General features: G+C 56.0%; 2 protein-coding genes and 1 non-coding gene across 5 annotated transcripts; 2 read left to right on the forward strand and 1 right to left on the reverse strand.

Moving 5' to 3' along the window:
- The first annotated feature begins 1,085 nt into the window (after positions 1-1,085).
- TMEM167B (transmembrane protein 167B) lies at positions 1,086-4,142 on the forward strand. Its single transcript, XM_073319953.1, has 3 exons — positions 1,086-1,210; positions 2,629-2,760; positions 3,048-4,142. The coding sequence occupies exons 1-3, from the start codon at positions 1,201-1,203 to the stop codon at positions 3,128-3,130; spliced, it is 225 nt and encodes a 74-aa protein (XP_073176054.1). The 5' UTR covers positions 1,086-1,200; the 3' UTR covers positions 3,131-4,142.
- A 3,065-nt stretch (positions 4,143-7,207) lies between these two features.
- On the forward strand, positions 7,208-7,474 carry LOC140901531 (small Cajal body-specific RNA 2). The gene has a single exon (XR_012155888.1).
- A 2,700-nt stretch (positions 7,475-10,174) lies between these two features.
- On the reverse strand, positions 10,175-20,870 carry CFAP276 (cilia and flagella associated protein 276). Of its 3 annotated transcripts, none has more exons than XM_073319791.1 (5): positions 20,727-20,870; positions 19,441-19,557; positions 17,648-17,763; positions 14,579-14,712; positions 10,175-13,852 (listed from the first exon to the last, which is right to left on the reverse strand). In XM_073319791.1, the coding sequence occupies exons 1-5, from the start codon at positions 20,805-20,807 to the stop codon at positions 13,782-13,784; spliced, it is 519 nt and encodes a 172-aa protein (XP_073175892.1). In that variant the 5' UTR covers positions 20,808-20,870; the 3' UTR covers positions 10,175-13,781. The 3 variants fall into 3 exon arrangements, with proteins under 3 accessions (XP_073175892.1, XP_073175891.1, XP_073175893.1); XM_073319790.1 differs by having other exon boundaries at positions 14,579-14,850; XM_073319792.1 differs by lacking the exon at positions 14,579-14,712.
- Positions 20,871-20,897: the final 27 nt, after the last annotated feature.

Consider the following 20,897-nt stretch of genomic DNA (forward strand, 5'->3'; position numbering starts at 1 on the left):
CCCCACCCTCACTCACTTTCACTGTGCTGGGGCAGGGGTTTTGGGTGCTGGAGGGGATGATGGCTCTAACTGGGGGTGCAGGCTTTGGGGTGGGGCTGGGGATGAGGGGTTTGGGGTGCAGGAGGGTGCTCCAGGTTAGGGGGGTCAGGGCTAGGCCATGAGGTTGGGGGTGGGCTTAGCTTGGGTGGCTGCCAGTCAGCAGCACAGCGAGGGGGAGGGGGAGCGAAGGCAGGCTGCCAGCCTGTCCTGGCACTATGCTGCATGCACCCCGGAAGCAGCCAGCAAGTCCAGGTCCTAGGTGGGGGGGCAGGAGGTGCCACGTGCTGCTCTCGCCTGCAGGCACCATCCCCCCAGCTCCCATTGGCCGGGAATTGGCCAATGGGAGTGCAGAGCCGGTGCTTGGGGCAGGGGCAGTGCACAGAGCCCCGTGGGCCCCCCACCTAGGAGCCGGACCTGCTGGCCGCTTCCGGGGCACAGTGTGGAGCCAGGACAGGTTGGGACCAGCCTGCCTTAGTGCCACCGCACCACCAACCACACTTTTAATGGCCCAGTCGGCGGTGCTGACGAGAGCCACCAGGGTCCTTTTCGACCGGGTGTTCCAGTCAAAAACCAGACACCTGGTCACCCTACTGCTGGGTGACTTATGGCCAGTCCCTTCCCCTCGCTGTGCCTCAGTTTACCCTCCCACTCTGTGCCTAGGGTTGCCAATTCTGGTTGGTTTCACTCCGTGACATGACCTGCCATTAAAAATTCAGCTTTGATTCCTTGAGACTCCAGGACAATCCTGGAGCTGTGGCAGTGCAGACCGCGAGCTCTTTGGGACAGGGACTATCTCTCACTGCGTGCGTGCCACGCCGACACAGTGCGGCCCTGATCCCAGCTTGGGTCTAGGCCTGGTACCAATAATCAGTAAATTAAAAAAATAATCGGAGTCGCCTATCGGTACTCGATTGAGGAGGCCTAAGCGCGCTAAGTCGTTTGATTGGCGTCGCCTGCCCGCTCGGCCTTCGACTGGCTGCGCCTGGCCAGCGCTTTCAGCGCTCGGCTGGTTCTGCCTGGCGGTCCCGCTGTCGCGTTGGCAGCGGGCTGGCCGGTGGTGGCGCATGCGCAGAAAGGACGGGGCCGCCCCTGTCTGTGCGATGCGGTGACGGGAGCCGCCCGGGACGCAACGCGGCCGCCCCTCCCCCCCCCGGCGCCGTCATGACCAACGGTGAGAGGCGGGCGTAGCCCGGTGTGTCCTGTCCGAGCTGGGACGCCTGGGTTCCGCGGGGGGGTCCCTCGGGCCGGGCGGCGCTGGCCGGGCTTCCCGGGCGGGGGGAGTGACGCGGGGCGGCGGGGAGGGGCCGGCCGTGGGGGGGCTGGCTGGGGGGGGGAGTGATTCGGCGGCGCGAGGGGGGCTGGCCGGGGGGAGGAGTGACTCGGGGGGAGTGACGCGGCCGGGGGGGGGGAGTGACTCGGTGGGCTGGCCGGGGGGGGGAGTGACGCGGGGGGGGTGACTCGGGGGCTGGCCGGGGGGGGGGTGACTCGGTGGGCTGGCCGGGGGGGGGGTGACGGGGGGGGTGACGCGGCCGGGGGGGGGAGTGACTCGGCGGGCTGGCCGGGGGGGGGTGACTCGGTGGGCTGGCCGGGGGGGGGTGACGCGGGGGGGGTGACTCGGTGGGCTGGCCGGGGGGGGGTGACTCGGGGGCTGGCCGGGGGGGGGAGTGACGCGGGGGGGGGAGTGACTCGGCGGGCTGGCCGGGGGGGGGGTGACTCGGGGGCTGGCCGGGGGGGGGAGTGACGCGGGGGGGGGAGTGACTCGGCGGGCTGGCCGGGGGGGGGTGACTCGGTGGGCTGGCCGGGAGGGGGAGTGACGCGGCCGGGGAGGGGGGAGTGATGCTGCGGGGGAGTGACTCGGGGGAGTGACGTGGGGGGGGGTGACTCGGGGGCTGGCCGGGGGGGGGAGTGACGCGGGGGGGGTGACTCGGGGGCTGGCCGGGGGGGGGTGACTCGGTGGGCTGGCCGGGAGGGGGAGTGACGCGGCCGGGGAGGGGGGAGTGACTCGGCGGCGCGAGGGGGGCTGGCCGTGGGCGGGGGGGCTAGCCGGGGGGTGGAGTGACTCGGGGGGGCGGGCGGGGGAGTGACGCGGCCGGGGGGGGGGGGGAGTGACTCGGCGGGCTGGCCGGGGGGGGAGTGACGCGGGGGGGGTGACTCGGGGGCTGGCCGGGGGGGGAGTGACGCGGGGGGGGGTGACTCGGGGGCTGGCCGGGGGGGGAGTGACTCGGCGGGCTGGCTGGGGGGGGGAGTGACTCGGAGGGAGTGACGCGGCCGGGGGGGGGGAGTGATGCTGCGGGGGAGTGACTCGGGGGAGTGACGCGGGGGGGGGTGACTCGGGGGCTGGCCGGGGGGGGGGAGTGACGCGGGGGGGGGTGACTCGGGGGCTGGCCGGGGGGGGGGAGTGACGCGGGGGGGGTGACTCGGGGGCTGGCCGGGGGGGGGAGTGACTCGGAGGGAGTGACGCGGCCGGGGGGGGGGTGATGCGGGGGAGCGGGCGGGGGGAGTGATGCTGGGGGGGAGTGACTCGGGGTGGCCGGGGGATGACCGGGGGCAAGGCCTGCTGCAGCCGCTGACCCTCGCCTCACCTCGCAGCCTACTCGCTGGACGGGGTGCTGGTCTTCGGCCTGCTCTTCGTCTGCACCTGCGCCTACTTCCGGAAGGTGCCGCGGCTCAAGGCCTGGCTGCTGTCGGAGAAGCGCGGGGTCTGGGGCGTGTTCTACAAAGGTAAGGGGGACCGCGAGGGGCCCTCAGCGTTGCAAAGCTCCCCTCACAGAGGGCGCAAGGCCACTTGCTCCGGGAAACCCGCTGGGCACCGGAGCGAGACACCTGGGTCTGCTCCTGATTCCCTGTAACTTCCTCCTTGGGGGAAGGCAGCTGCTGAACCTTTCCATCACAACCATCAGTAAAATGGGTCTGACACTTACCTACAACGCTTCAGTGTTACGAGCCTTAGGGAGGGTCATTCTGAGCAGTGTGCTGGAGATGCCACTTATCTTCATTTTGTCTTTCAGCTGCAGTGATTGGCACCAGACTTCATGCAGCAGTGGCTATATCCTGCATTGTGATGGCTTTTTATGTTCTGTTCATCAAATGAATCTCAAGGCTTCGGTGCACAAATCTGTTTGGGAGAAGCTGCTGAAAACGAGGACTTACCTGAGGCGGAGAGAGAGGTCAATATTTAATCTCTTTAAAGGAATGGACAGAGCCCAGTTTGGCGATGCCAAGAGGAAATGCCCCCATTACCAAGCCTCTTCCAAACCAAGAGAGAGACCCTCTGGTCTTCACAACGGCTCCAAGTTCTCTGTGCTTTCAGTAAAGTGAGAAGATGTTTTTATCTTCCTATCCCTTTATAAAGTAATCAGCAAAGATCACTTAATGTAGGGGTGTACACAAATCAAATAGTCTTTCCTATAACATTATACAGTCAGTGTAAGGAAAACCTTGTGTTTTGTTTCACAGTTAATTGCTTGGGCCTACCAAAATAGGTACAGATTTGAGTTGGGCAGAACATAGATGGGAATGGTTTGCATTTAAGCTGTTTTTAGAGTTAATTTCTTTAAGTCCCAATAATTGTAGTAAGAACAGCAGGGGAGGGAGATACGTTGACCATAATGACACTCTTGTGTTAGAGCTACATATTTTGGGGCCTAAGACCAGGGAGATGATATCCCAAACTGAAATTTCTCAATAGGTAACAAAGTGAAACCCATCTAACATGGTTCTGAAGACTACCTTCTATATTCACATAAGAAGGTTTTCAAGCAGAAAGTAGATCTGGATTGCAATGGGCAGCAAATCACTGTTCAGTGATAGCAGTGTGTCGTTGGTGTAAACGTAGCACAAGATAGAGGTGGCTAGAAGAGTGGTGCTCATCACCCTGACATACTGTACAAATCATCCTTGTCCTTGAATGATGTCATGGATGAAAATGATTTAGAAGCCAACACAAGCCTTGATGTTTATACTAAGGAGGGAGGAGGTGGGGAGGGGGTGGGAAAACTATGTAACTAAACTTAATAGTAAAGATAATGTCTAAGCCACATTTTAACATCACAACTTGTATATTTGGAAAGTGCATAGATTGTTAAAGACAAATGCCTCCTCTACTGATGTTGTTCTGTATTTTATTTCCATCTCTAATGGGCCTGATTTCTCAATTTGTTTTTCACCTCTCTTGAGCTGCTCTCTCCAGCTTCTACACACCCAGATTGAAATGTAGGAATCAATCCCCTACAGTAGTTGCAGTGAAGGGATCACTCAACTAGTTTTTTGTAGCTTAGTTTTTTAAAATTCTCCATTGTTTATAAAATCCTGAATAAAAAACTTGCCAATAAAATGTCTTTCCCTACTGACTTTGTCCATTGTCATTTGGCAAAGGCTGAGGTATTCCCTTCCCAGCCTCACTTTGCCTTTCTAGGGGCTAACACCCACTGGAGTCAATGGGAGTCTTTCCATTGACTTGGCTGGCTTTTGATAAGGTCTCAGTGGAATATGGAGTTTTTTATGTGCTACCTTATTTGTGCGCCTGTTTCACTAGTGTTGGCAGGGATGTGAATGGGTCTGGTTAACCATGTGCTGTCAAGAGCTGGGAGGGCAGCTCAGGGATTTGGTGTTGCAAACTGTTTTCTATCTGTTTAGTTTTTCATTTCCAGAGCAGTGGAGTTCTAGAACTACTTAGCTAAAAATGCCACCTGTATTCTATGTTGTATCACCTTCTTTTAAGCCCAGTGACCTGTCACCTTAAAAAGCAGCTGTTCAATGAATGTACACATGAGTTAATGGGACAACACTTCCCTGTGAAACATTCTCTAAGTGTGTGATGATGGGGACTCAATGTAGCTCCCATGAATGTAGGGCCCTGAATGTCAGGCTGGGGCTGAGGCAGAGGGTTGGGGTGCGGGAGGGAGTGTGGTGTGTAGGAAGGGGCTCAGGGCAAGGGGTAGGGGTGCAGGGTGCAGGAGGGGGCTTGGCAGGGGGTTGGGGTGCAGGAGGGGGTGTGGAGTGCGGGAGGGGGCTCCAGGTTGGTGGGCAGGAGGGGTGCGGGAGGGGGCTCAGGGCAGGGGGTTGGGGTGTGGATTGCGGACTCCGGCGCTGCTTACCTGGAGCGGCTCTGGGGTGGCAGCAGCGTGCAGTGGGGCTAAGGCAGGCTCCCTGCCTGCCTTGGCCCCATGCTGCTCCCGGAAGCAGTTGGTATCATGCCTTGCGGGTACCTCCCCCAAAGCTCCCATTGGCTGTGGTTCCCCATTCTCAGCCAATGGGAGCTGCGGAGGGAGGGGGGCAGTGCCTGCAAGCGAGGACAGCATGCAGAGCCCTCTGCACTCCTTCCCTGGGGCTGCAGGGACGTGGTGCCAGCTGCTTCCAGGAGCAGCACAGGGCCAGGGCACGCAGCGATCCTGCCTAAGCCCCACTGCACTGGCAATCCCATGGGCTGGATCCAAAGCCCTGACAGGCCATAGTTTTCCCACTGCTGTGTTAGGGGGAGGGTATCAGACATTTAAGTTGGTGTTCTGAGGGACTGTGAAAGCTAAAGATGGTATAACATCCACAGTAGGTTCTTCTACAGCCCCCAGACCCTAATATCTGGGCACCGCATAATCTTTAATGTGTTTATCCTCACTCCCCCTATGAAGGGGGGCAGTATGACTCCCATTGTACAGAGGGGGACCCGAGGCACAGTGCGACTAAATCACTAGCCCAAGGTCACACAAGAAGTCTGTGCCAGAGCAGGGACTTGAACCTGAGTCTTCTATGTTGTATGCTAGCACCCTGTCTGCTGTGCCACCCTTCCTCTCATACAGCCCCTTTCTACTTCTCTGATTTTGCCCCTTGGTGAATGAATGTGGTAGCTTCTTAATCCACTGTTTGGATTTGCTAAAAAGAACTCCAGTCCTCACCTAGAATGGAATCTAAACTGACCATGTTGTAGCAGAGCCTGGAAACCACATCCGCTCTCTCTAGTCTGGTTATTGGCTAGATGGAGCTTGTACTAGCCTTATGGCAGAGAGCACTGCAGGACAGAATTTGAGAGTGGGCTGACTATGCAGTTGAACAGATGGAGGAATTTCATTCAACAAAGTTTTAAGACTTACACCATAGAGTTTAAGGCTGGAAGGGACCAGCAGGATATCTAGACTGACCACCTCTAGCACCCACACACTAAACCCAACAACCACCATTAGACCCAAGTATTACAGCCCCCCAGGAGTCTAAATTAGTATATCCCTTCTCTGCTAACAAAACTAACATGTTCCCAGGTCCTGCTACAGCATGGTAGGGAGTTAGCATGTTCTAGCAGTTTGTTCTGGCCTGCACAGATGGGGTGACTGATGTAATGGAATTGGGCTAGACTGGGCCTGTGTGTGCCTGCATATGGCGTGATCTACTCTGCATAGACAAAACCAGAAATCACACAAGCTCTGGAAGCTATGTACCAAGTAAACTAGGAGGCCGAATATATTTATCAAACTAAAATGCAAATCACAGAAAAATACAGGAGGAAAAAACTGAATATTTAGAGCCAGAGAATTGATGGTGACTTTCCCTGGCCTTCCTGCATATACACAGATCTGGGCACTGATCTGCCTCACATTTGTATTTGTGCAGCTTAGGTTTCCTGTCAGTGTCTCTAAAACAAGGCGATTTCACACTGTGGAGCTGCCCTAGGCACTGTGGACTTTGCCCACTCAGGTTTGGGACCGATGCTGGGAGGCGTTTAATGTACCTGCTGGTTCTGCAGACGGATTTCTGCAGCGTGGGTGAGCCAAGGGGATGTGTAAGCCTCCTAGTGTGTGAAAACGTCCCCTCAGTCAAACATACAGTTTTTTCAGCTAATCCTCGTTTATGCGTTTTGTCAAAATCATGTTGTTCGCTGGAGACGCGGAGATTTCCCGGTGGCAGCTCACCCTGCCCAGGTCCCGGCTTGGGGCAAAAGGAGCTGGAGGTGAAAAGCCGCGGGCCACCGAAGAGGGTTGCGAGGAGTCCTCCCGGCCGAAGAGGGCGCCCGAGAGCGCCCGCGGCCCGTCCCGGGAGAGCTCTATAGAGGAAGCTGGGGCTCCCATGATGCAGTGCGGACCAGGCTGTATAAAAGGCGGCGCCGCGCGCGCGGCGCCTCAGCAGGGGAGCGGGTGGCGAGTGAGTGCGGGGGGACGCGGGGGCGGGGGGGACGCGTGCGTGTGCGGGGGGGTGCGTGTGCGGCCCTGCTGGGAGCCCGGCTACACGCTGATCTTATTCGATCGGGCCGGGGGCGGCCGCCCGGCCCGAGATGAGAAGACCACTCCCGCGAAGCCCGCGGGCGCTGTGCGGGGAGCGGAGCTCGGAGGCCGCCGCCGGCCCGCCCGGCGCTCAGAGGTGATGAGTCGATCAGATAGACGAGGCCGCGGGGCGGGTCCGCGCTGGCCCGAGCCCCCGGCCCATGAGCATCGAGGCGATTCTGATCTGAGCCCGGCCGCGCGGGGGGGGGGGGGGCAAAGCGCCCGGTGGCTGTGCGCGTGCGTGTGGCTGGGGGTGGCTGTGCGTGTGGCTGGGGGTGGCTGTGCGCGTGCGTGTGGCTGGGTGCGCGCGCGGCGGGGGAGGGGGCGAGGCAAGTGCTGCGGGGGAGCCGCTGGAGGCTCTGTTCACGCCCCCCCCCGGGGGCAGTAACGCCCCGGCCTGCCCGTTCCCCCCGGCTGGGCCGCTGTGTTCACAGGGAAGCGTTGGACCCTGGACTCCTGCCGTGTCCGGCCAGCCGCCCCCGCCAGGCTCGTGGCTCCATCTGTCCCTGGAGCCACATGGCCCTTACTCCCTCCCTAAGGCGTGCTGGCCGCTCTGGGCGGGGGGTCAAGCTCATAAAAAATACTGTAAATCTGCATTTAAACGGGGTGGTGGCGGCCTGTTGTTCTCCTGCCCCATTGGCCACAGGGTGATTTAGCTGCGATCTCCATCTAGGCTTCAACCCTGCGAATCTCAGGGGTGGAAGGGACCTCAGGAGGTCAGCTAGTCCAACCCCCTGCTCAAAGCAGGACCAATCCCCAGTTTTTTTCCCCAGATTCCCAACCCTGGGTTTAGCAGGCCAGTGCCCAAACCGCTGAGCTATCCCTCCCTGAACCTACAATGGTGGCTGGGCAGAGAGGGGCACGTTTCCAAGAAGGCTCATCATGCTGTGTACAGGAAGTCTGGCCCCTTAGTTTAGTGCTGTGAATGGAACTGAGCTTTCAAAATCCAGGCCACAGTGTGTTACTCTCCACTCCTTAAAATTCCCCTTGTAATCTCAGCTCCTCAAATGGTATGCGGGCTGGAGTAGCTTAATATTCTCCAAAAGAAAATAAATGATCCTGCTCCTAGGCTAATGGGTGACTGTAATGGGAGGGCACAAGGTGGTCTTTGCTCAAAGCTCCAATGGGAGTTTATAGCTCTCAGTATTAAAACCACTTCAATGGCTCCAGCCTTTGATTATTTTCCCTGCATTTCTGGCCCTTCCAGGGCAATTGCTGAGAGTACAGGTTTGTTTTGGCACCCAAGACCATCCTGCTTGGCATGTGTGGCCTGGGGTGACTGGGCTGGTATCGTGGGTGTGTTGTGTGAACTCCCAGCACTGGGAGCGCAGTACCCTTGCGAGCTGACAAGTAGCTCAGGAGTATCCTGGGGATACTTAGAATCATAGAATCATAGAATATCAGGGTTGGAAGGGACCCCAGAAGGTCATCTAGTCCAACCCCCTGCTCAAAGCAGGACCAATTCCCAGTTAAATCATCCCAGCCAGGGCTTTGTCAAGCCTGACCTTAAAAACCTCTAAGGAAGGAGATTCTACCACCTCCCTAGGTAACGCATTCCAGTGTTTCACCACCCTCTTAGTGAAAAAGTTTTTCCTAATATCCAATCTAAACCTCCCCCACTGCAACTTGAGACCATTACTCCTCGTTCTGTCATCTGCTACCATTGAGAACAGTCTAGAGCCATCCTCTTTGGAACCCCCTTTCAGGTAGTTGAAAGCAGCTATCAAATCCCCCCTCATTCTTCTCTTCTGCAGGCTAAACAATCCCAGCTCCCTCAGCCTCTCCTCATAACTCATGTGTTCCAGTCCCCTAATCATTTTTGTTGCCCTTCGCTGGACTCTCTCCAATTTATCCACATCCTTCTTGAAGTGTGGGGCCCAAAACTGGACACAATACTCCAGATGAGGCCTCACCAATGTCGAATAGAGGGGAACGATCACGTCCCTCGATCTGCTCGCTATGCCCCTACTTATACATCCCAAAATGCCATTGGCCTTCTTGGCAACAAGGGCACACTGCTGACTCATATCCAGCTTCTCGTCCACTGTCACCCCTAGGTCCTTTTCTGCAGAACTGCTGCCGAGCCATTCGGTCCCTAGTCTGTAGCTGTGCATTGGGTTCTTCCGTCCTAAGTGCAGGACCCTGCACTTATCCTTATTGAACCTCATCAGATTCCTTTTGGCCCAATCTTCCAATTGGTCTAGGTCCTTCTGTATCCTATCCCTCCCCTCCAGCGTATCTACCACTCCTCCCAGTTTAGTATCATCCGCAAATTTGCTGAGAGTGCAATCCACACCATCCTCCAGATCATTTATGAAGATATTGAATAAAACCGGCCCCAGGACCGACCCTTGGGGCACTCCACTTGATACCGGCTGCCAACTAGACATGGAGCCATTGATCACTACCCGTTGAGCCCGACAATTTAGCCAGCTTTCTACCCACCTTATAGTGCATTCATCCAGCCCATACTTCCTTAACTTGCTGACAAGAATACTATGGGAGACCGTGTCAAAAGCTTTGCTAAAGTCAAGAAACAATACATCCACTGCTTTCCCTTCATCCACAGAACCAGTAATCTCATCATAAAAGGCGATTAGATTAGTCAGGCATGACCTTCCCTTGGTGAATCCATGCTGGCTGTTCCTGATCACTTTCCTCTCATGTAAGTACTTCAGGATTGATTCTTTGAGGACCTGCTCCATGATTTTTCCAGGGACTGAGGTGAGGCTGACTGGCCTGTAGTTCCCAGGATCTTCCTTCTTCCCTTTTTTAAAGATTGGCACTACATTAGCCTTTTTCCAGTCATCCGGGACTTCCCCGGTTCGCCACGAGTTTTCAAAGATAATGGCCAGTGGCTCTGCAATCACAGCCGCCAATTCCTTCAGCACTCTCGGATGCAACTCGTCCGGCCCCATGGACTTGTGCACGTCCAGCTTTTCTAAATAGTCCCTAACCGCCTCTATCTCCACAGAGGGCTGGCCATCTCTTCCGCATTTTGTGATGCCCAGCGCAGCAGTCTGGGAGCTGACCTTGTTAGTGAAAACAGAGGCAAAAAAAGCATTGAGTACTTGCTTTGCACACCCTAGTACAAACAGCTTGAAGGTAATGGGGGTGAGCTTACAGCAAATGTGGGGAGCAGGGCTGAAATGGGTGTGAAAGCAAGCTAGCATGGGGTGGAGAAACACAGCAATGCCCGTCGGCAGGTTTTCTCTGTCAATGGCTTACACACAAAATAACCCCCCACCCCCAATCACGAAAATGTAATGGTGTTATTAAAGGGGCACTGAAATCTAGCTCAGCTCAGCTCTCCCTCCCAGAGTGCTTTCAGTGGCCTCTCTGAACCCCTCTGGCACTGTCTGCTTCACTGGCAAGACCCCAGCAGGTGTCATTCTGACATCACACATACCATGAGGCCTGGTCCTATGAACCCGTCCCTAGGGCTGCAGCCCTTACGCAGGTGAGTTCAGTGGGACTGTCTGAGTAAGGGCTGATGAGTCTGATTGGCTGTAGTAATACCTTAGTCACCCACGTACAAGCAGGCGCAGCAGCCTCTTGGCGGCCTCTCACTGCGAGTGCTTCACTGCACCAGGAAAAGCAACTTGGGGGGCTCAGGCTGGTATTCCAGTTCCTACATCCCAGTTTTCAGCTCACTGTAATCCACAGAACTCTTGCTGAGCCTGAACACGGTGCCTGTTGCCGCTTCCCTCTAGGTGAACGTATGCCTGTTTCCTGCCTGAGCCCCAGAGGAATTCAGCTGCCCATCTTGCCTGCAGGGCTTGGGATACTGTGATGTGGGTTTCTCTCAGTCTTGCCTCTTGAAGCTGGTCCACGGTGTCTAAATAATGAAAGTTGTGTTGGGCCAGAGAGAGAATGATTCTAGCTCAGAAACAGTCAAGGTCCAGTCCCTGAGCACCAGTCACATTTAATTATCCAGAGATTGGAGGAGACCCACAGCAGAATACCCAATGGCCCAGGGGTTTGGGCAAGCTCCTGGGGTGGGAGATCTCTCTTCCAATCCTCTTCCTCCTCTAGCAGAGCAGGGAATTGAGCCAGGCCTAACTCCTGAAAGGGGAGCTCTGCGACAAACCCACAAGCTTGATTTTTCTTCTGCTGAGGTACGGCCTACGTTTTGGGTTGACATAGCTATGGTGCTCACAGGTGTGCAAAACCCCCACTCCGCGCTGCTGCTGTGCCAGGCTCACCCCCCGGGTACCCACAGCAAGGTGGATGGAAGAAAGTGTCCATCAGCCCAGCTCCTGTTCTTGGGGACAGAAACACGCACACACCCCGTTGTGGTGTTAGTCCCTGTAGGGCAGAGGTGCCTTAGCCCTGACGGGAGTCGGAGGTTAACGTGGCACTGAAACAGATTAGGGTGGTGAGGTTCACACCTTTTGCTGCTGTAATGTTTGGCTGGAGCTATGGTTCTGGAAGGCTGGTTAGCAGCCCATCCATCCTGCCGTCATCCTCTTCTATTGCCAAGAGAGGAACTTTTTTTTTTAATGGAAGAGTTTTTCAGACCAGTGAAGAATCACGTAGGGAGCCTACCATTGCTCTTTCCCTATTGTGCAGGCTAAGGCAGGGCTGGGCCAGCAATGAGTGTAGAGGAATAAACATGAGCTGATCGACAGCTCCAATAAACTGGTGTGTGGGAGTCTTGTTCTTGAGGCATACATGGAGGGGGAAATGGGCAGCTGCTCATGTGAGCGAGGTGTAATGCAAGCAGGTGCTACAGTTGCATTTTCCACACTGGAAAGGTGCCTGAATTCTGACAAGCCTTATTGTCTGTCTCAATCTACGCACTTCACCTCTGACTGGCTCCTCCTACTCTAAGACCACCTATTCCCCAGAGGAGTTCAGACCAATACAAAGCAGCTGTAGAGTTGAGATCATCAGACTCCTTTCACCTATGGCCTGACCCTGGGGCTGGATGTGTCATGTATAACCACTGATACTTGATAGGATTGATCTGCACATGGCTGTTTTTGCACCAGTATAAATGATCCATTTAATTACACAGGTGTAAACCTCCACTATAGATCCACTTAATCTGGGTTGTTTTCACCTGATAATTCAATGAATTAACCTGGTTTAAATCCATCTACGTTAGGTATTTGCACTGATGTAACTAATTCCATTTAGTCCCTGCTAGCACGAGCTTTCTGAGGCAGCCCAGCTGCAACGGGGCTTCCCCCCAACTAGTTCACCTTAGAAAGCTGGGAGATGGCTGGTTTAAGTCTCCTGCCCTGGGAGCGTCAGGTGGGTTTGCGAGCCCCCGGCTGGAGCTGGGTGTTGTGCAGGGGCCTGCATTACCTTGTTGAAGACCATTTTTTCACCATGGAGATGATGTGTGACCGCATCCCGTGACTCCTGAGCACATTTGTGCACCCATGCTGGAACCATTGTAAGGACAGAGAAAAGCAACTCTTCCCAAGGGGGCAGAGCTAAGGGGTGAACTTGCTGGCATGAAAGAGACCAAACAAATCACTTGTGCTTTTTTACAAAGCATCTTGCAGGGAAGCTGGATTTCTGTCCATGATGACTTAATCCCCAAATGGCAGGCGCATAGGAACCCCCAATGCCAATCAGCCCATGGCTCCATATAGCCCTGTCTGGCAGTGCCCAGCCCCAGTTGCTTCACAGGGTGGTGTAAGAACCTTGGGAGAGCAGAATGGGGGTAATTTGCCCCCACATTAGGTCTCATCCTGGGCTCTAATAAAGATGAGTTTGAGCCCTGCAGCAGGAAGGTTAATATCCCTGGATTTTCTCCTTTCCATAGAAAAATCCCCAGTCCCTTTTAAAATCTTGCAAATTCATGGCCTCAACTTCTTGTGGAAGTGAGTTCCCTAGGCTAAGTATATATTGTGTGGAAAAAAAAAAAGTCCTTGTATTATTTGGAATTTGCTGCCTTTTCAGTTGATTGGATGCCCCGATGTTCTTTAATGAATAAACCACCACGGTGCCACGTACGGTGCCTGCTCATGCCCACAGGCCAGCTTCTGGAAAACAGCCTCTCGTTTTAGGAGCCCTGATTATTGGAAGCCCAAGTTAATAAAGGGTCTGATTGGTTACCCACTGTCCCTCCAGGCTTTATTGGGGATTGTGGGTGCTGAGCACCAAGTTGGGCCCCCAGAATTAGAGGATCAGACTGGGTGGCTGACGAGCCATGTTGGAGGTGGAGAAGGTAGCATAACGTATTATGGGCTGATGCGCGAAGGTCAGTACTTGCTGCTGAGATACTGTGTAGCTCTCAGCCGTCTGGCCCACAGGCAAGGGACAGAGCAGTTACCCAGCATGGAGGGATGAATGCAGCAAAGAGGACAGGGAAACAAGATTGAAATTAAATGAAAATCTCTCCCTGCTCATGGCTGTGTTTTTCTGGATGAGCTTTGCTGACCAGAGGGGTTTAATGCACGCAGAGCAGACAGAAGAAGGTTCACTCAAGTTGGAAGTGGGTCCAGAGTCGCACAGCCAGGGCACAAGCCAGCAAACTCCTCACTGAGAGAAGAAACTGCCGTTTTCCTTGCGGGAGTATCCACTGTTGGTGGCAGCTGTGTGGGGACACTCTAGGGAAGGAGAAAATCACATGATTACTACTACCAAGTGTGGAAGGTGGCATCAGGCCAGGCCTCACGCTGGAGTGAACGGGGACTCTGGTTCTAGTAGTTACCATACTTCACTCTTGTCCAGGGCACGGTGGGTGTAGATCTCCAAGTATGTCACAAAGGAAGGGCACCATCATTACTCCCATTATACAGATGGGGAAATGGAGGCAGGGATGTGCTGTGATTCACCCAGGGTCACACAGGTGGGTGACACTGACCAGGCCTCCTGACTCCCAGGCCAGTCCCCTATCCATAAGGTCATGCTGCCTCACACATCCGCAGTTCCGACACAGGCTCACTGGGTGGCCTTGGGAGAGTCTCTTCAGTGAGTACTCAGTGCCTCTCACAACCAGCCTCCTAATCTCTGGGCCTCATTGCCTGGGGTCCTGCAGCCACCGATCCTTGCAGAATAGTTCCTGTCAGGTAGCTAGGATAAGATTTGCCCGGGCAGCCCCACACCACAGCCACACTGGAGCTGGGATCCCCGTGTGGCTGATGGTAACAGTGCAGTGGAGCAGCCTCCACCGTGCCCTGCACTCAGGGAGCAGCCCCTTTGTTACTGCCCCACCAGCCGGTCCTTCGCCCTCCCAGACTCTCAACCTTGTGGGCTGTGATGCATTTTGAGGCCCATCCCACTGGCTGATCTCCATTAAGATGGAGGCACAGGCAGCTGCCTGCTGCCCTTACCGATGGCTCCCTCGATGCTGTGAATCGACTCCTTTGTGGGGCTGACCCAGCATCTCACAGACAGGCCCCTGGCTGTACGGTGCTCCACTGGGGGCGGCTCGGGTTCCTTCACAGGCTCAAGACCCTTCAGTGCTCTGGAGTAGGCAGGAGGGGCGGGAGAGGCATTAGAATTCCAGATTCTGCACTCCCTGGGGCAGAGGCCAGCTCTTACTAGGTACGTGCCAGCACCTAGCACCATACCACCTGCATTCTGGTTGTGCCCCCTGGCGCTACTGTAACACAGAGAAACATCTGGGTGGGTTTAGGGCATGCCCTCAGGGCTCCCGACAAAGGGACCAGCAGCTCCTTGCAGCTATCCATGCTACTGGATCTGACTGCAGGACTGAGCTTTCAAAGGGGAAAAACATGATCAGACCTTTCTTCCTCCTGTGGCAACATGCCCTTGGTAATGATCATTTGATCATCTTTCATGTATTAATTGCCTCTTGATTGGTTGTCAGGTGCAGCATCACCGGCCCCAAGGGTTCAAGGAGTGAGACCCCCCAAAGCCACAAGACTTCCCAGATGATGCTTTTGGGTTTCTTTGCCTCCTGCTTTTTGAGCCTCTCTGGTCAGACTAAGGGCACATTTCCAAGCTTTTCTCTGCAGCCCAGAGGCTGGAAATGTCCTTTTTATAAATAAAAGCTGAGAGTCTCCCACTCCAGGAGCTGGGGCTTGAAGAAAAACACCAAATATTGCAGGACGTGTGATAAAATCACAACAGTTGGCAACCCTGCAAAGAGCACAATATCCTACCTGGTTCTGCCTCCTCCTTCTCCTCCTCCTCCATTTGTAGGGAGGGAGAAATTGACAATTAACAGCAACACTGTGGCCAGGGTCTGTGATTGCGCCTCTGGGACACAAGGCTCTGCCGATGACACCCCCACCCCGGCCCACAAGGATTGGAAGCCTGTGAAAAGCTGCCAGATAAGTTCCACTGGCTCCCAGCGGCAAGTTCAGATTGTTCCCACCCCAGCGCCTGAGAAGGGAGGGTGGCTACTGGCTGGAGGCAGAGCTAGGAGGATGTGGAGTCGGGGGCTGAGGAAGCAAGCTCAGGCTGAGGGTTCTGTTCTGAGCAGGGGTCCATTAGCCTTTATGCAGCGTGGGTAGCTGCTCTCTGGCCCAGCAAGGGGCTCCTTCCAGCTGGCTCATATCCCACACACAGGCTCTTAGTAGAATTAGCTACAAACCGCAGGCATCCCCGTGATCAGCTGGTACCAGTGGGGACTCACCAGTGTGCTGCCTAACAATGGAACCCGTTCAGAGCAGCGGTCAGTGTGACCAAGGCCATGCCACTCCTCCTGCAGTGCCCAGCAAGCTGGCAAGGTCGGCAGCAAATAAGGTAGTGCCTAGCCACGTGCTGGCCAAGTGACTTGCTGATGTCGGGGCTGCCCCGTGTTTACGTACTGCTCTGCAGGGCCAGGATTTGTGCTGCTGGGGAGGAATGTCGCAGGAAACCCAGGCAAGGCAGCACACTGTGCAAAGGAGCTGCCCTCCCATGAGCCTCGAATGCCCAAACCTGATGTAAACAGAGCAGCTCTTCTGTCCTGGGAGTCCTGCGTTTTTGGGTCTAGGCTGCAAACCCCTGTCTCTCCTAGCATCGTTCTCACAGTAACTAGCTGCAGCATATGGAGTCTGAAGCCCCCTGCTAGTCATTAACTTCAAACACCCCACTCTTTTGTCATGGTACCGGGGGCACTGTCAGACCTGTCCACACCAGATCTCCTAGTTTTCTCTGTCCCTGGTGCTGCCAATGCTGTGATCAGCTAGCAGCATGCTGGGCTACATGCCAACACTAGGACTTTGTGACTGAGACCTTCTGCCCTGCCCCATTCCCTAGCTGCCCCAGGGTGGTGCCCAGCTCCCCTGGACTAGAATCTGGGCTCCTCCAAACCCCAGGCAAGTGGGTACAGCCTAAGGCTGATGGTGGGTTTGAATGCGGGGGAATCCGGGCACAGCCTGGTACGGTTGGCCGATTGGGACAGATGGCTACAAAAATTGGGAACCAGGAGCTGGAGTCTTCAGCTGTATTGGCTGAAGGTGAGCTGCTGGGGCAGGGTCATTTTGGGAGCTGTTGCCAGGGAGGTGCGTTCCCTCCCCATAATGACCCTGCAGCACCACTGAACCTAGGCTTAGACCTCCTCCATGCACAAGCCAAGAGGCCAGACTATTCTGCAGGATGTAGTCTTGTGACAGCGCACACCAGTCCCGCACTGGTCCAGCAGGAGTTAAGCCCACCCTATGGGCCAAGGAGGCCATGCCCCTATGGCCCTGCTGGGCATGAGCCAGCTGGAACCCAGGTATAAAAGGGAGCAACACAGCTCAGTTGGGGCTGACTGCTGAAAAGGGAGGATGCAGGAGCTGCTGAATCTCCAGACCGCAGAAGCTACATGTGATGAAAGATGCCCAAGAGGGGTGAGAGCTGCCCCCACTGAGGAACCCTGGGATGCCAGGACCACCACACGAGGAGATGGGGTATGAAGTGGCCCAGGGGGACGACCTATGAGGCTGAATGCTGTCACCGTGTTGCAGTGGGATCCCCCCACACCCAGTGGTGGAAGGTTCTGCCACTTTTAGGGCCCTAGGCTGGGTCCTGGTGGAGTAGGGTGGGCCTGGATTCCCCTACTCTTGCTGCCAACCCTTCTGCCAACCCCACCCTTGGGGTGGCAGTCTTCCCACCTTAGGCCAAGAGGTTTGCATTTGTCTGCTAAACCAGGCCATCAGACCCTAGACTGTTTAACGCCACCCTACCAGAAGGCCTGGGGCAGTCGGACTGACTCTGACCATTAGGCCACACTTCCCTGAGGCTAAGGGAGGACAAGCGAACTCAGCCCCAGGACTGCAGTAGCCCTTGCCCTGCCCCCAAAAGGGGATGGGGCGCACCTGCTGCGTGACAAGGCTGAACAGCCATTGCTACTGGTGCCCTTGAGGCTGTGAGCAGACTGCCGCATTTGCTGTCACCAATAAGCTGCTCCCAGAGGAGGCTCTGCCCTGCCTGAGATTGGGGAAAGGCCACTTGCTCCTGCTCACCCATGGTCATCCAAGAGGGTCTCCTTGTGGATGACTGTCTGGCTCTTGTCTCTGAGCTGCTCCTTGTGGTGGTTGTAGAGCGAGGTCAGCTTAAAATCCAGGCTGTCTCTGGGAACCTGCAGAAGGGTTCAGAGGGAGTCACTAGCCAGAGCCTCTGACAACCCTGGTAAAGGCGTCTCATCCCTGGGTGTTGCGTGGGCTTCACCTGAGGCAGGGGACAAATTGTATTCTGCTGCAGCTCCACTGTGTGTGGGGAGTTACATAGGGAAGACTGGTTTCAGAGTAACAGCCGTGTTAGTCTGTATTCACAAAAAGAAAAGGAGTACTTGTGGCACCTTAGAGACTAACCAATTTATTAGAGCATAAGCTTTCGTGAGCTACAGCTCACTTCATCTGATGAAGTGAGCTGTAGCTCACGAAAGCTTATGCTCTAATAAATTGGTTAGTCTCTAAGGTGCCACAAGTACTCCTTTTCTTTATAGGGAAGACTCTCTCTCTGTTATTCTACTGGTTAGAGCAGGGGCATCGGAGTCAGGACTCCTGAGCTGTGCTCCCAGCTCTGAGGAGGGGAGGTATCTGAGCGGGTAGAGCAGAGCAGTGAGCTCTGGAACGCCTAAGTCCTACTCTCAACTCTGCCACAGACGCACTGTGTGACCTGGGCAAGCTGTTTTGCCTTTCTGCATCTCGGTTTCCCTATCTTTAACACAGATATAACCCAAGGGCAATGGGGGATCAATGCACTTGGCCCATGCCCAGGGGCCCCAGCCAATTTGGGGGCCCTCGGCAGGAGCACCAGAACATTGATAGAAGAGGGGAGGCATGAGGCCCCACCTCTCTCTGTGGCCCTGCCCCTGCTCCTCCTCTTCCCACCACCCCAAGGCCCTGCTTCCTGCTCAGGCTACCTGGAAGCAAAAGCCAGGTGGTGGTAAGTGCTGCCCATGGAGTCCAGGCTGCTGTGGGGAGCCCCGAATCTTCCACTTGCCCTGGGCAGGAGGCCAGGTTGCCTGAGAGCAGAACACTGGCCCATGTCCTCCCTCTTCCCCCCAGCCAGGCAGTGGGGCCTCCGGGGGGAAGAGCAGGGTCAGGGTCATGGAGAGGGGCTGGCCCTCATGGTGAGGGGTGGCTAAGACTCCCCTCATTCCCTGGGAATGCTGCCAGCAGGGACCTTGCTTCACGAAGGAGGGGCTGATCACTTCATCGGCTCCCCCCACGAAGCACAGTCTCTGCCGGTGCCACTCTGCACCTGCCCAAGGCTTGTGGTTTGGGGGGGCAACGCAGCCCCCTGCCCCCAAACTACGCCCATGTTAAAAAGTGGGTAGGCCTGGGCTTTTCATGAGGTGTTTTGTGCCCAGGGCCCCAGTAAATCTTAATCCACCTCTGCCCAAGGGCTGGAGGATTGCGAGGCAAGGTTAATGTTTGTCAAGTGCTTGGAGAGCATCTAGAGAGCTGCAAAGTGTTCCGAGAGGTGTACACGCTTCCTCTCTGCTGCTTGGGGTGGGGACAACACGCGAGCATGGCTTGGGATGCTGCTGGACAGAAAGCAAAGCCCAGGGGAGCAAGTGGAGCACAGAAAGGAAACCAATGCAGTTGCAGGTGAAAGGCTTTACTATGCCCTTGGCATGGCCAGTGTGGCTGCCCAGCCTGGGCGAGGGGATGGCTGTGCACTGGGGAACTTTCATCTGCTAATTCTGAACCATTTCAGGCTGTGCCCTTCGGGGGCGGGTAACCAGTGTGTGTGAGGTGGTGAGCAGCAAAAGGCAGAGTGGGATGGAGGGGCACTTGGGGACCTCTACCTCAGGTTCCGTATACCAGACTTCCTTCCTGGTGCTGGACAGGGTGGCTGTTCTGTGCAGGCGATTCCAGGGGTCCTGCTGCTGTGCCCGGTGGGTGGGCTCGGCATAAGGGCCTGTCTGGAACAAACCACAGTCAGCCGCTCATGCTCTGAACACCGGCTGTCAGACAGTCTTTGCCATTGGCATCAGGGCATCCTCCAGACATGTGTGTGTGGGGGGGTGATTCCATATGTAGAGGAAGTTAGCCCTCTATCACCGTGATTTGACTGCAGGCACTTGGGATGCCAGGGGATCCACTGTCCACGCCCCGCCCCGCTACATGCCAGCAGGGCTCTGCAGGAGGCCACTGCCTAGACCTGTCATATTGGTGCAACAAGGAAGGTTTATGCCTCTGGCATCCCCGCTCTCCCAGGCATCTCCTGGGCTGTTAGGACCCATAACAGCTCTCTTGAGATGGAGACCATCTTGTTCTGTGTTTGTGCAGCCCCTAGAGCTAGGGATCCATCCTGCTCTGTGATGGGGGCCTAAAAATAATTGGCAGTGAAAGCCACTGCCCAACAGAGCAAACAGGTAACTCCTGTGTCCCGTCCCCGTCCCGCCCGGCCCAGAGCCCTTTCCAGTGACTGCCCAAGGCGAACCTCGGACGTAGTTTAAATACAGCAAGAAACCCACTGCTGCTTTCTGCCCACTCAGATTCCTTGCTCCTCTGCTAGTGAAGATCTGGTCTTACTCATCTTGTCTGCAGAGTTGTGGGGTTCTTGATTGTTTTGTTTGCTCCCTTTTTAACACAGGGCCTATTGACCAGAGCCAGGGCTGGAGTATCAAACTCTGGTAAAAGGTCAGAGCCTGCAATGAGCTCTGCACACCCGCACGGGAACTCAGCCCCCATTTCCATCAGTAGCTCATGGAGAAGGTGGGTTGAGTTCCTACTAAAACACTGACAGGTTGATTTCAAAGGGACCCCGCTGACTCCAAGCCAGGCATTTTCTGTATAAAAGGAGTCAAAAGTAGTTTCAGGCCCTGCCTCTCCCCTGGCCCGGCCAGTTTGTTGCCCTGTGTAAGATCCAGACAAGCGCGAAGCTGAGGCTAAATCTTTCGCAGCGGACACTGGAGTCCGGATCCCGCCTCCCCGGTTTAGATCCTTCCCTTCCTAGCAGCCGCCTCTGCTCGCCAGCTGCCGGGTTCCCGCCAGAGGCGGCTGCATGCTGGCAGCGGGGTGGGTCGCTGGGCGACGGCGGTCCGGCTGGGAACTCGGGCTAGGCCAGCAGGGGGCGGCGGGGCCTTACCTGGCTCGGCCCGGCCCGGCCCGTGAAGGTGTCCTCGTTCTCGCAGCGGGGGCAGGGGAAGGGGTCCCGGGTGGGCGGCATCCTGCGGCGCGCGGTTTGCGAGCCCGGCCGCGGTTGCCAGGCGACGGGCCGCGGTTGCCGGGCGACGGGCGGCGGCGCCGGAGCTGGGGC

This window comes from Lepidochelys kempii, chromosome 21 (assembly GCF_965140265.1).
Source record: "Lepidochelys kempii isolate rLepKem1 chromosome 21, rLepKem1.hap2, whole genome shotgun sequence".
In the NCBI taxonomy this organism is placed as follows: Eukaryota; Metazoa; Chordata; order Testudines; family Cheloniidae; genus Lepidochelys; species Lepidochelys kempii.

Excerpts from the sequence above, each read along its gene's own strand:
- CFAP276 (XM_073319790.1), bottom strand. The coding sequence starts at position 20,807 with ATGCCGCCCACCCGGGACCCCTTCCCCTGCCCCCGCTGCGAGAACGAG. Across the intron at positions 19,558-20,726 it reads GCCGGGCCGGGCCGAGCCAG|ACAGGCCCTTATGCCGAGCC; the intron begins GTAAGGCCCCGC and ends GGTTTGTTCCAG. Across the intron at positions 13,853-14,578 it reads CAGCATCGAGGGAGCCATCG|AGTGTCCCCACACAGCTGCC; the intron begins GTAAGGGCAGCA and ends CTCCTTCCCTAG.
- TMEM167B (XM_073319953.1), top strand. Across the intron at positions 2,761-3,047 it reads CTGGGGCGTGTTCTACAAAG|CTGCAGTGATTGGCACCAGA; the intron begins GTAAGGGGGACC and ends TTTGTCTTTCAG.